The sequence below is a fragment of the Phyllobates terribilis genome, unplaced genomic scaffold, assembly GCF_046119375.1.
Source record: "Phyllobates terribilis strain yellow unplaced genomic scaffold, ASM4611937v1 Scaffold_2__4_contigs__length_985480577, whole genome shotgun sequence".
In the NCBI taxonomy this organism is placed as follows: domain Eukaryota; kingdom Metazoa; phylum Chordata; class Amphibia; order Anura; family Dendrobatidae; genus Phyllobates; species Phyllobates terribilis.
This window is the reverse complement of record NW_027362762.1, coordinates 723,733,066-723,747,967: the sequence shown is the minus strand read 5'-3', so window position 1 is coordinate 723,747,967 and position 14,902 is coordinate 723,733,066. Positions and strand designations below refer to the sequence as shown.

General features: G+C 41.5%; 1 protein-coding gene across 1 annotated transcript in view; it reads left to right on the top strand.

Annotated features, from left to right (window-relative positions):
- WNT2B (Wnt family member 2B) overlaps nt 1–14,902 on the top strand; it is a 139,348-nt gene that overhangs the window by 100,774 nt on the left and 23,672 nt on the right. The window contains exon 2 of the mRNA XM_073667185.1: nt 4,008–4,228. Coding sequence (XP_073523286.1) covers nt 4,008–4,228 — 221 coding nt within the window. The remainder of the gene's footprint in view (nt 1–4,007; nt 4,229–14,902) is intronic.

Below are 14,902 nucleotides of genomic sequence, written 5' to 3'. Positions count from 1 at the left end.
TAGTGTTGAAAAAGAAAAAAAAGAAATTTGCAGAAAAATATTTTGGGGTTTGTGTTGCCATTTTCTGAGACCAGTAGTAATGTTGTTATTTTTTAGTCAAAGCTGTGTGACGGCTTATTTTTGTGGGGCAAGACAAAGTTTTTATTGATACCGTTTTGGGATAGATGGGACATTTTGATCACACGTTATAGCATTTTTTGGAATTGCAGCGACCAAAAAAACATAATTTTGGCGTTCTTCATTTTTTTTTACTTAGGATGTTTACTGATGTGGTTAAACATTTTAATACTTTAATAGATCAGAATTTTCTGGCGACACCAAATGCGTATATATTTTTTTCTTTCTAATATCTTTCCTTTTAATGGGGAGAGGTGGTGATTGGAACTCATGCTTTTTCTATTTTTTTCATATTTTTTAAAACAATTTTGTATTTTTTACTTTTCATTGTTCTTAATAGTCCCTATAAGGGAACTTGAAGCTGCAATCCTTTGATCGCTTATGCTACATACATAAATTTTTCACTCTTTGTTTCATTGCAGCCATTTGATAAATTCTAAAAAGTTAATTTTTTTTCTCATTAAAGTACACTCTGCACCCCATCTTGGCTGAAAAAAACAGAAATGTAGAAATTTTTGCAAATTTATTAAAAAAGAAAAACTTAAATATCACATGGTCATAAGTATTCAGACCCTTTGCTCAGACACTCATATTTAAGTCACATGCTGTCCATTTCCTTGTGATCCTCCTTGAGATGGTTCTACTACTTCATTGGAGTCCAGCTGTGTTTAATTAAACTGATAGGACTTGATTTGGAAAGGCACACACCTGTCTATATAAGACCTGACAGCTCACAGTGCTTGTCAAGGAACTGCCCAAGAAGCTCAGAGACAGAATTGTGTCAAGGCACAGATCTGGCCAAGGTTATAAAAGAATTTCTGCATTACTCAAGGTTCCTAAGAGCACAGCGGCCTCCATAATCGTTAAATGGAAGAAGTTTGGGACCACCAGAAGTCTTCCTAGATCTGGCCATCCAGCCAAACTGAGCAATCATGGGAGAAGAGCCTTGGTGAGAGAGGTAAAAAAGAGCCCCAAGATCACTGTGGGTGAGCTCCAGAGATGCAGTAGGGAGATGGGAGAAAGTTCCACAAAGTCAACTATCACTGCAGCCCTCCACCAGTCGGGCCTTTATGGCAGAGTGGCCTAATGGAAGCCTCTCCTCAGTGCAAGACATATGAAAGCCCGCATAGAGTTTGCTCAAAAACACATGAAGGATTCCCAGACTATGAGAAAAAAGATTCTCTGGTCTGATGAGACGAAGATAGAACATTTTGGTGATAATTCTAAGACGTATGTGTGGAGAAAACCAGGCAGTGCTCATTACCTGCCCAATACAATCCCAACAGTGAAACATGGTGGTGGCAGCATCATGATATGGGTGTGTTTTTCAGCTGCAGGGATAGGACAACTAGTTGCAATTGAAGGAAGCATGAATGCGGCCAAGTACAGAGATATCCTGGATGAAAACCTCTTCCAGAGTGCTCTGGACCTCAGACTTGGCCGAAAGTTCACCTTCCAACAAGACAATGACCCTAAGCATACAGCTAAAATAACAAAGGAGTGGCTTCAGAACAACGCTGTGACCATTCTTGACTGGCCCAGCCAGAGCCCTGACCTAAACCCAATTGAGCATCTCTGGAGAGACCTGAAAATGCCTGTCCACCAACGCTCACCATCCAACCTGATGGAACTGGAGAGGATCTGCAAGGAAGAATGGCAGAGGATCCCCAAATCCAGGTGTGAAAAACTTGTTACATCATTCCCAAGAAGACTCATGGCTGTACTAGCTCAAAAAGGTGCTTCTGAATCTACTAAATACTGAGCAAAGGGTCTGAATACTTATGACCATGTGACATTTCTGTTTTTCTTTTTTAATAAATTTGCAAACATTTCTAGATTTCTGTTTTTTTCAGTAAAGATGGGGTGCAGAGTGTACTTTAATGAGAAAAAAAATGAACTTTTTAGAATTTACCAAATGGCTGCAATGAAACAAAGAATGAAAAATTTAAAGGGGTATGAATACTTTCCATACCCACTGTATGTCACAGCCTCGCTGCATATAGCAAAAATCTCGGTCTCCTTTGAAGCCCAGCCACAGGTAAGCTGTTTGTGCGCATGGAATGACACGTTTGACAGCAGCATTTAACAGGTTGACAATTAAGGGTGAAGCTCAGTTCCATCCGCAATTGTTAGAGACAGATCCTGTTTGTGATATACAGCCATCACTTTCGGGATGGGGCAGGCTCACCCGACAGGTCATGACTGTGAGCTACAGCCGCTCCATACAAACCCTCCTCATTTCAGGGGCTTAAAAGCATTTGGAAAAATTAACTTTACCATAAATAAAATGTTAATTTGTAATACTTTTTAGAGAATCCTTTGCAAGCCATGACTGTCTGAAGTCTGGAATCCATAGACATTACCAAACGCTGGGTTTCCTCCTTTGTGATGTTTTGCCAGGCCTTTACTGCAGCTGACTTCAGTTGTTGCTTGTTTGTGGATCTTTCTGTCTTAAGTTTTGTCTTAAGAATGTGAAATGCTGCTTGATGGTGTTGAGATCTGGTGATTGACTCAGCAATTGCAGAATATTCTACTTCTTTGCCTTAAAAAAACTCCTGGGTTGCTTTCACATTATGTTTTGGGTTATGGTCCATCTGTACTGTGAAGCACCGTCCCATCAACCTTGCTACATTTGGTTGAATCTGAGCAGAAAGTATAGCCCTGTACACTTCAGAATGCCATTGTAATCCATGCTTGCCCATGCCATCACACTGCCTCCACCATGTTTTATATAGGATGAGGTGTGCTTTGGATCATGAGCTGTTCCAAGCCTTCTCCATACTTTCTTCTTTTGGTACAGGTTGATCTCAGCTTCATCTTTCCAAAGAATGCTTTTCCAGAAATTGGCTTTCTTCTTTAGATGTTTTTTGGCCCAGTCTAAGCTAGCCTTTCTATTTTTAAGACTGATGGTTTGCACCTTGTGGTGAACTCTTTGTATTTGCTCTCATGAAGTTTTCTCTTTATGGTAGATTTAGATACTGATAGACCCACTTCGTGGAGGGTGTTCTTCACTTGGGCGAATGGTGTGAAGGTTTTTGTGTTTCGCCACAGAAAGTATTCTGCATCATCCACCACTTTTGTCTTCCGTGAACATCTAGACTTTTTTGAGTTCCCAAGCTCCCCAGTGCGCTCTTTTTTTGCAGAAACTGTTGATTTGGTCACGCCTAACATTTCTGCTATCTCTCTGATGGATTTCTTAGTTTCTTCTTTTTTTTCAGCTTAATGATGGTCTATTTCTCTTCCATTGAGATCTCATTTGATCGCATGTTGTGGGTTCACAGCAATAGCTTCCAAATGCCAATGCCACACCTGGAATCCTCTCCAGACCTTCTATCTGCTTATTTGATGATGGATTAATGAGTGAATTACCTATGCAGTTTTTGAGATAATAGTCCAATTACTTTGGGTCCTTTGAAAAAGAGGCAGCAACATATTAAAAAGCTGTAATTCCTAAACCTTAACTCCAATTAGGATGTGAATACCCTCAAATTAAAACTGAGAGTCTGCACTTTAAGCCCATATTGATTATATAACAGCATCTGGAATATGTTTTGGTAACTTGCCAAAATGCCAATACTTGTGTCATTGTCCAAATATTTCTAGACATAATTGTATATCTGTAATATGTTCAAAACTCCTGCAGCGCCACCACAAGGGAAAGGGGAAATTAAGTATTACACAGTTTACATTGCACACAAAGGGCATCTATGTAATATAAACAGTAGTTGTGCTGGATAACCCAGAGCCAGGATCGCTATTTGTAGGTTTGTGGCCTGGCTAATAAATGACGGTATTTGTAAAAGGAGTTTCTACAGCAAGAACCATTGATTTACATAGGGGGGGTTACACAATCAAAACATGATTTTACATATGCATTTTTTTCCTTGTAGGTATATTGGTGCACTTGGAGCCAGAGTAATATGTGATAATATCCCAGGTCTTGTCAACAAGCAGAGACAACTTTGTCAGAAGCATCCAGACATCATGCAAGCTATTGGTGAGGGAGCTAAGGAGTGGATCAGGGAGTGCCAGCATCAATTCAGGCACCATCGCTGGAACTGCAGCACCCTGGACAGGGATCACACAGTCTTTGGAAGAGTCATGTTAAGAAGTAAGTTATCTTGCCTAAAACTACACCTAAAACTACCAGAAAATATTATGGAATTGTGCTAGTATATACATTCAAATTTGATGTGGTGTGTGGGTATTTGACTTTAATGTGTAAGGTGAGTAAAATGACTATGATAGATAACTGAATGGTAATATAGACACTCACAATTATGGTTAGGACACAAAATATTAACTTAAATTAGACCACATAAAGTAATAATCACATTTGTTTTTTTTTATAGTAGGCTTTTGCTTTCATGAATCGAGTAGAATTAAAGAGTTATTCTCAAAATATCAAGTATTCTCCAATCTTTAGGATATTGCACAACTTTCTTATCACTGGGGTTCTGACCAGCAATAAGATCGGAGGTCTGAAACCCAGAGAACGAGGCTCTGAATCGCCTTTCTGGTTGGAGTGGAGGAAGCATTCATCTTTTACCTGCAGATCCAACAAGCCCCGTTATTTGGGTTCCAGAGATCCAATATCAAAATCGCTTGTGGTCCCAACAGTCAGGCCCTCATTTATTAGCAAGTTATCACTTATCCCATGGAAAAGGGTTAACATGATTTTTTGGGGGAATAACCCTTTCATCAACATTTTTTGGTGCATAGTCATATTTCTCTTTGGTTCTCATTGGTTAAAAACTTGTCTGAGGTGGGAACAAAATGTTTGCTTGTTTTCTTGGCACAGCACAATTTTTAATCACAGGCCTTTATACGTAGCTGAATCCTCATTAAACAACCTATTGACCAGAGTTGGACTGTTTCTTGAAAGAAATCAGCCTTTTTTGTAATTTTCTGACAACACCATTAAGACACTGTCCTGCCTATGCTCAATGTACATGGAAAGCTGCCAATCAGTGGTGTGGGCCAGATTATACAGGGCTCAGCATTCAGAGAGCTGCTAGATCTGCAGCAAGCAGCCCAGTAAGTGACACATCAGTGGAATCAGGGCCTCTGCCCTTACATCATGCTGTTGTGGCACCCCAGGGGTCTGCCTTTCACCATGCCCTATATCCCGGGGGCAGCCTGGCTACCCCAGTACTCAGGGGAGTCACATACCCTGCATGACTTTAGAGAAAAGCTGGATAGCCTCTTCCAGGTGTACCCCCTCACAGAGGAGCAAAAAGTGAGCATCCTGGTGGCCCAATTAACCGGGGCAGCCCAAAGGGAGGTAAAGTCCTGGCCACCTGGGAGGAGGACTGTCGCAGAGATACTAACCCAGCTAACCGAGGAGGAGCTGCAGTACTACCAATACGAGGAAAGCCAAGAGGACCCGGACGGGTCTGAGGACTACCCTCAGGAGGGAGCACAAAGAGGACATAGCTACTGAAGGGAAGTAGCTTGAATAAAGAGCTGTAAATAGTTACCCGTAAGGGTACAAGAACTGCTGCTAATTAAAATATGGTCCCCGTTGGGACTAGTGAACTGTTACCCGTGTGTCCCTATCCCTTAACAGGCTGAGGACTGTGAACAGCCATTCCTTATCCCCACTGGCCGAGGACTGAGAGCGGCCATATCCTGTAAATAATTATGTGTTTCTAGTAATTTATGGGAGTCTTTGGTGGATTTACCGGGAATCCTTTGTACATAGTTGGAGCGTAACCCAGGACGGACTAAAGACTGTTAAGGACTCGGGGCAGGACAGACCCCTACCTGGTTACGTCTCCCTGTTTTGGTGAAATGGACACCTTGCTTTTCTTCAAAACTGCACCCGGTTGCGGACACGCCGTAACCATCTTTATGTGTTTTTCTTATTGTATTATTATTGTTTATACCTTGTTATGTTTTTCTAAAAATATGTTTAGTCCCGGAGTACTAAATTTCACTAGGGGGGAATGTGGCACCCCAGGGGTCTGGTTTCCACAGTAACAGCAATGTTATGTCTGAGAGCAGGTGGGAGGTCTCTTGGTCAGGGATCCTATGCATGCCACACCTCCTGCCCAGTCCTGGGAGGGGAAGAACTTCCCCTATATAAACCTGGGGCTGAGGTAGGGTTAGAGAGTTGAGAGGGAGAGTTCAGCCAGGAGGGCTGACAGGGAGCTGTGGCTCCGGCTGGGCCCAGCTCCTGGGCAATGCCAGAAGTAGAGACAGAGAAGAGAAGCAGCTATGGGAAGAAACAACAGGAGCTCTGTGGGCGCAGTGTTACAAGGAGTCAGGGGCTGGCAGCTGCAGAGCTCGCCCTGACTGAGAAGAGTTATCACCGGACCCGGAGTCCGAGGCTGTGGGGACTAACTCCTACCCAGCAGCAAAATCCGTCAGGCAGGGGATTCCAGGTCCTCTGGCCAAGAAACCCGAAGGCACGGTCACACGCGTGGGACCAGCACCGCCGTCGTGGAGCGGAAGCTACTAGAAGGCCCCGAGTCACCGGCCATACGGGTGAGCACCACACGGTACACTCAGGGATGTGGGCTACTTATACCCGCCTCTAGCAAGGTAGCCAGAAGAGTATTGTTAGTTTGGGAGGCCTACAACTCCGCCTGGCCAGGGGAGATCCCATCTGCTCAAGAACTGACCAGGCCCCAATCGCTAGCCAGTACTCCGGGAGGGTCTATCTTTGTCACCAGTAAAGACCCTGAACTACACCGTACCGTCTCCGAGTGGTTCCTGCTACCCCCATCATCCACGTCGGCTGCCCTGAGGCCATACCCCTCCCGTTGGGGGTTATACCATCCCCGCTGCACCATCGTTCCACCGGCCTCAGCGGTCTGCCCTGCAGCGGCAGCTCCAAAGCTGCATTCAACGGGTGGCGTAGTCATCCAACATCTACTGCTAATAGACTCGCCACTTAGTTTGACTCCCTGGGCACGGACCGGGTCACCGCCACGAGACTACTACCCCCATCTGATCCGGCTCCGGGTAAGCCCCCGTGCACGCGATGCCGCACGACACAGAAGGCCCAGGGGCGCGTCACTGTTCTCATGTGTGTTAGGAAAAACCTGGTGAAAGATGCACTATAAATCAATGAACTGTGTGAAGTATGGACCTGCTGGTTGCTTTCCAGTGAGTACTGATCTTTGTTGCCATTTTGGGCTTTGGTTAGTACATAAGGATCCTAAATGGAAGGAATTGTTTATCAACTCCCTAATATATCATATTTCACTATGTTTTTGAGGCAGACGCATGTGATTGAAAGCATTTCCATATGTGACGGTCAATAACTTTGTGCTTTACTGAGGTTTTATCATCTTTAAAATCATGCTGCTAGGGGCCACCACATGTGAACATCATTTTGGTTGTATTGCTATTGAGGCTGTTGCCTAGACCAGAAATGGGCAATTCATTTTCCCAAGAGGCCACATGAGAGACCGTGACTTTTGTGGAGGACCGAACCAACAGACTGAAATTAATTCTGCTCATCATTGTTATTATTTTACATTTTTATCATGTAATATTTAACCATGTAAATTACTGCTTTTTAGAAAGTTTAAAATATCAGTAATTAAAACTGCTACTGTTATTCGGCTCTTGTACCTTCACTCTTGTGTTTCCAACACACTATGATGCCCCCACAGTACCCCCACACACTATGATGCCCCCACAGTACCCCCACACAATATGATGCCCCCACTGTACCCCCACACACTATGATGCCCCCACAGTACCCCCACACAATATGATGCCCCCACTGTACCCCCACACACTATGATGCCCCCACAGAACCCCCACACACTATGATGCCCCCACAGTACCCCCACACAGTATGATGTCCCAACTCAGCACCCACAAATTATGATATCCCCACAATCTCCCACACAGTATGTTCCCACTTAGCCCCTAAGCTGTATGATGACCCTAGACAGCACCCTGCACAGTATGATGTCCTGACACAGTCCAGCCACACAATATAATATTCCCACACAGCCCCTCAAGCAGTATATCACCACAAAGCCCACCACACAGTATAATGTCCCTGCAAAGCCCTCACAGTATGATATCCCCACACAGTTTCTTATGCATTAAGATGTCCCCAAAAAGCCTGCCATGTAATATGATGTCCCCACAAAGCCCCTCATGCAGTATGATGGATTTCTGCAATCCTAACCTTATAGGGAATCTGTCACCCATTTTTTTTTTTTACACAAACTGAGATAAAGGTGTCCACTAGCGATAATCTCCTGCTGATGAAACTGTGCATTTTATCGAAACTACAGCAAGCATCCCAGTTAGTGTGACATTGCCTGAATCAGGGTCTCTGCCCCTACATTATGCTGCTCTCAGATTGGGTGGCAAAAACCTAGTGACAGATTCACTTTAAACTTCGCATATTCCTCTTAAAGGGGTGGTCCGGAACTAAAAAGTATTTTACTTCTATTTAATGTCATAATCTAAACTCTTTTCTAATATACTTTAATTAAAAACTCCCTACCATTCCCTCACTACACTATCTAACTGCTTTATTATTTTTTTTTACTACTTCCTCTTTGATGCCGCTTCGGAGAATCCCAGTGCATGCTGGGATAGTCAAAGAAGTCGTCCTGAGGGGACATATAATGGTGTCCAGAGCACCAAACTAACTTTACCATTCAAACTGACTTTTGTACTTTAAAAGAAATTCCATTATACTCAAATACAGAGCTAACAAGTGCCCAGCAGACTTCTTAAAGAAACAGCAGCACCTTCCTCAAACAAAATTCTATGTGATGCAAAACAGAAATCTATTTGGACATGGTTGAACTGTATGTATGTTCATTAACACATTCTTTAGTGGATGGTGTGTGTAAATCATTGCTGTTCACAGTCACACCCATTAAATCAATGGGCTGATATGTTAGGTCACAGTTTACAGTTACCTCATTGCCGAAAAATTAGACAGAATCTAATTCAGAGTAATCGGAAATCTTTCAAGTTGCTCATTGTTGAGCAAAGGATATCTAAGGGTATACATATTTTTCACATATAAGAATAAATGGAAAAAATGATCAACTTACCGCTCCAGGGAACAAGTTATGCAGAATATGTGAACGGTGTCCTCGGTGCATGGAAAGTACAGCAGGGCTATAGAAGAGCATATATCCATTAAAAAACAGATTCTTTTTTTATATCCATAACAGCATATGGTAAAAAAAGATAAAAGAATTAAAAAAAAACACACATTTCAGGTGGTTAGACCATCCTTACTCATGGTGCATAGTATGCACAAGGTTTGGTCACAATCCTTTTAAAATCCAAACTTGTATAAAAAATGTATGTATCCCATTGGGCAGTGCAACCATTGAAACCTAATTAAAGGGAACGCGTAACCAGGTTTGTCCCATATGAGTTAAGGCCAGTACCTTTCAGCCCTGATATACAGCATTTTAATATGCTGTATTTATGCCCCCAATTCTGCCTGCAAGACAAGAAAAAGACCTTTTATTACACTCACCTACGGGGTGGTTGGGTCTGATGGGCGTCACTGTATTGGTCTGATGCCTCCTCTCTTCTTGTGATGACATCCTGCTTCTTGCTTCGTGTGGATGATGCGTCCTACATTATCCACACGGTGTCCCCGGCATCGCGCTCCTGCACAGCCTTACTATTTTCTGCCTTGTTGAAAGCAGAGCAAAGTACTGCTGTGTGCATGCGCAGGAAAAGTTCAAAGAGCCCTGGAGCATGCACACTGAAATACTTTACTCTGCCCTACTCAGGGCAGAGAAGTACGCCTGTGCAGGAGCGCAATGCCGGGGAGATGACACGTCCTACATCATCAAAACGAAGCACAAAAGGAGGACGGCATCGCAAGAAGAGGAGGCACTAGACCAAGACCAACGGCACCCTTTGGACCGGACCACCCCATAGGTGAGTATAATAAAAGGTATTTTTCTTGTCTTGCAGGCCCGATTGGTGGGCATATATACACCATATTAAAATGCTGAATATCATGGCTGAAAGGTACTGGCCTTGCCTCGTATGGAAAAAACCTGGTGACAGGATGCCTTTAAACTTTGCAAGGCACACATGATAACACAATAGTGAATGGGAGAAGCATAGAAGAAAAATCAGTGTTAACCCTAAGCATACAGTACAGACCAAAAGTTTGGACACACCTCATTTAAAGATTTTTCTGTATTTTCTTGACTATGAAAATTGTATATTCGCACTGAAGGCATCAAAACTATTAATTAACACATGTGGAATTATATACTTAACAAAAAAGTGTGAAAAAACTGAAAATATGTCTTATATTCTAGGTTTTTCAAAGTAGTCACCTTTTGCTTTGATGACTGCTTTGCATACTCTTAGCATTCTCTTGATGAGCTTCAAGAGGTAGTCACCGGAAATGGTCTTCCAACAATCTTGAAGGAGTTCCCAGAGATGCTTAGCACTTGTTGGCCCTTTTACCTTCACTCTGTGGTCCAGCTCACTCCAAATCATCTCGATTGAGTTCAGGTCTGGTGACTGTGGAGGCCAGGTCATCTGGCGTAGCACCCCATCACTCTCCTTCTGGGTCAAATAGCCCTTACACAGCCTGGAGGTGTGTTTGGGGTCATTGTCCTGTTGAAAAATAAATGATGGTCCAACTAAACGCAAACCGGATGGAATAGCATGCCGCTGCAAGATGCTGTGGTAGCCATGCCCATTCAGTATGCCTTCAATTTTGAATAAATCCCCAACAGTGTCACCAGCAAAGCACGCCATTTTTTCTCTGAAGCAAGATGCCGGAGAGCCGGGGGAAGATCCAGGGGATCACTGGCTTCAATAGTATCCATGGGAGACTAGAAGCTGTGATCTTCTGACCACCTTTGTTACAAATAGCAGGGCTGAATGCTCATCTGCTATGAGCGTTGACCGCTGGCGGTCAATCATAACATCCCGGCATAGTCTCCTGCAGACCCCGGGTTGTCATGCCTACCCATCAGCGGCCTGCGATCATGTGATGGGCGCACCGATGGCGCACCGATGGCAGTGTTTTGTGATGCGCTTCCATATCAGCTGTCATGTGCCCGAAAAGGTGCAGGCTCATTGCTGAAGCCCACACCAAAGAGGGGAAGGCGACCTTGGACGTACTCAAGGTTGGTAAGGGGATTAATTGCGAAAAAAATGCAATTCCACAATTTTTGGGGGGTTTTTGCTTTTTTGGCATTTATTGTCAGGTAAAAATTGCTTATAAATATGATTCTACAGGTCAGTATGATTACGATGATACTAAAAATGCATATTTTGGGGGGTTTAAGTAGTGAAAAAAAATTTGAAATTCGTAAAAAATGTTGCTTGAGTCATCATTTTCCAAAAGTCGCAATATCTTTCGGTTGATGGAACTTGTTTGAGGGCTTGTGTTTTATTCTTTTACAACGCTTTGATCTCTTCTTAATGCATTTTTTGTGGAGTTGTGGTAATCAAAATCGCGCAACCCTGGCATTTTGATTTTTTTTCTCATTACAGTTTTTACAAATCAATTTTACATTTAGATAGATTGGACTTTTCTTGACTTATTGATACCAAATATGTGTATTTAAAAAAAAAATACATTTTTTTTATTGTTAACTGTGGAAAAAGGGGGTGATTCGAATTTTCGTATCTTTTTTATTTTTCTTTTAACATTTTTAAAAACTTTTTCTTTACTTTTCACTTTATTTGATAGTCTCCTTAGGGGACTTGAACCTAATCAGATCACTTCTACTATATACTGTAATACTAGAGTATTGCTGCATATAGTAAAAATCAGGAGGACTACTACAAGCGTTTGTAATGTGTCTCAACTTCTGCAGTACTGCCTCTCTCCCCAAACTGACTACCAGAGATGAGAGCTGAAAGATGCCAGTTATTCACACCCAGGTCTGCTGTGCACGAGCACATGTAATCACAACACAGTGAGCTGATTGTCAATATATGTTTCAAACTGAGCTTGTTCTAAGCTATCGTGAGGGTATGTTCTTTCTCAAGTGTGTTGCTGCCTGCTTATGATTGGTCAGCATCAGAAAGAGGAAGAAGAACACGCCCCCAGTGAAATCTCTCTGCTAATACTTTGATCAGTAATAGCTTCACAAAGGAAAGACAACATTCACAAAGAAAAAAAAAGTTCTCTGTAATGGCTAATACATTGTGTGTCTAGTTCATCATGAAAATGTTGGTGAAAGGTCCTCTTTATCCTATTATATATGCTTTTAAAATAGGCTTCCTTCATAAATTTCAAAGAATTCCTTATATTGCAGGATTTGAGCCACGTTAGACCCCAACATCTTACGTGCATATGTGTCCTACATCAGGTTTGCTCTTAGTTCTACATATCCTGAAATATGTGGCACAAAATCATGAGATTTGAAAAAAAAACAACATGATACTATATGATACTATATGATATATATGCCCATGTTTGGCTACCCAGTAATTGTGATATACCTATAAGGGGTGAGCAAGGTGTTGTGCCCTTTGAAAAGTAAAGATACACTATCCCACATTGGTCAGAGTGGTTTCCCCACTCTAGGATTGCAAATGCAGTGCAAACAGACACCAATAATAGTTCAAGTGAATATTATACACTGGATGACAACAAGCTTGATTGATACCAAGTCTATTTTAAAGGTAACAGGCTTGAACAGAGGTAGTTGATTGTATACAGCAATGAGCCAAGACTGGAGAGATTTTGCTCGCATGTGCAACAGTCTGCCGGCAAAGACTTCAGCAGCACTTCCATCACATAGACATCTAGAGTGCTGGTCATGGTCCCTTCTCACAGTCATTTATCTTGGCGGCAGTACTCTGCAGTACGTCTTGCCTGGAAAATTGCACACTATTACTGTCTAGTCACTCAGTTTCTAAGTTACAGTTCCTCACAATCAGGTATTTTTCTCTTGCTGTCTCTCATTTGGAGTTTCAACAATTAGATATTTTTTTCCATGGCAATCCTCATAGTCAGGAATTAAATGCTTTGCCCTCCATTTTGATGTATCTAATTGTTGCTCTTGTGGCAGCTGAGCTTCACATTGTTGGCAGAAACATTTTCACTCACAGGAATAAGCCTCTATTCTCCTCTCTGTGGTGTCAACCCCCACTATCTCACTGTAATAAAGGAACTCTTTGCTAGGAGTGCTAGTCTCTACTTTCTGGGGAAAACTACAACTGCATTACAGGATGGAGCTTCTTGCATGCTACTCTTTGCCCTAACTAGTTCTTCAGGGTGGCACACAAATTGGCAAGTGTTACTCAAACCTTGCTCACTAGTTTTCTATCTGTGCTTCTAACTTCCCCTTTAAACATAACTCCTGGTACACAGTGGCACATCATTTGGATATGTTATACCAGGGACACATCTCCTACAAAATATATTGCACACAACAGGCATATCTCACATCACATGTGCTGCATTTCACTAGATGTGCTGCACAGTTGTCACAGTATAGAAATAAACACAAGTTTGTGGTGAAAAATAAATATTCTATGTCCAAAAATTATCTGTTCATTACCGTGATGTTTATATACTATTTTATTCAACTGTTCAATATTTGCTACACATATAATTTTAGCTGTAGTTTAGCAAATAGTCTTTTATGTGTATATTTCCCAGTAGAATGCAAACTAGCATTTTGTTGGTTGTAAATGATTGTATTTATATGACCCAAAACCATTTCATTTTTTTTATTGGTTGGTTACTGTTTTTAAACTAAATTTTAATCTGGGACTTTAAGGAGACTTGTTTTTCGGAAAGAGCGGCACTGTGACTGAAGAGTGGTCTGTTTCCTGTAAACACGTCTGCCTGTTGTAGCCTGTCTCTCTGTTATCCTTCCTCTTCTACTGTTATGTGTTCAATTGTTACATAAATGAGACAAAGGGTCATCTCTGCTTATTGCAGCTCACACACAGTGCAAGTTAAGGATGTCTCAGAACAACAGTGACATATCTAAACAGTAATTGGATATGTAAATATTTGGCTTAAGAAATGGTGTAAGGTTATGGCGGAGGAACTGTCTTCAAGAAAATATTTTTAAATCCAGGCACTAGATAAGACAGTTTGCTCTCTCCAATGTCCAAAACACAAGCCTGCATGGGCATTTTATTTCTACCTAAGATTCTATTTTCATGAGATAGAATCCGCTGTGTATATTAAGAGAACACTAAGGCTATATTCACATGTTCCATTTTTACAGCATTTTTTTTCAGGATCCAAAACCTGCTGTCTTGGCAGTAAAAACACTGCGTTCAAAACATCTGTTTTTCAGTGTTTTCCAGGTGTTTTTTGCAGCTTTTTTTTGCCGATTTTTCCGGTGTGGATTACTTGTGTGATTTGTCTACAGTACATGTTTAATAAATTTAGTTTTATTAATTAAAGATGCTATTGAACCTACAAATATGACCACACATATATAAAAATAAATATTTTTATTGTATCAAAATATACAGAATGCAATAAAATCAATGATATCATCATGGAAAGAGTTTTACCCAGAAATAAAAGGTATATATAATTTACATGCAAAGATGAAAATGACACAAAAGTACAGGAAATACATAACCAACGTGAACCTTGTATGTTAGGACAGATGACTAAATAGGATGATTAAAGTGACATAAATAACAATTTTTAATATATACCATAAAGAGGTAGAAGAAAAAAGTAAGGTGCTTATATATATGAGTCACTAAACTAATAGTGGAACACAAATCATAGCATGGTCATGTCTGACATGAGTAACATGATTATAATGGGCACATAGTAACCATAGTGCGTAATATATATTACCTTTATGGTTCCTGA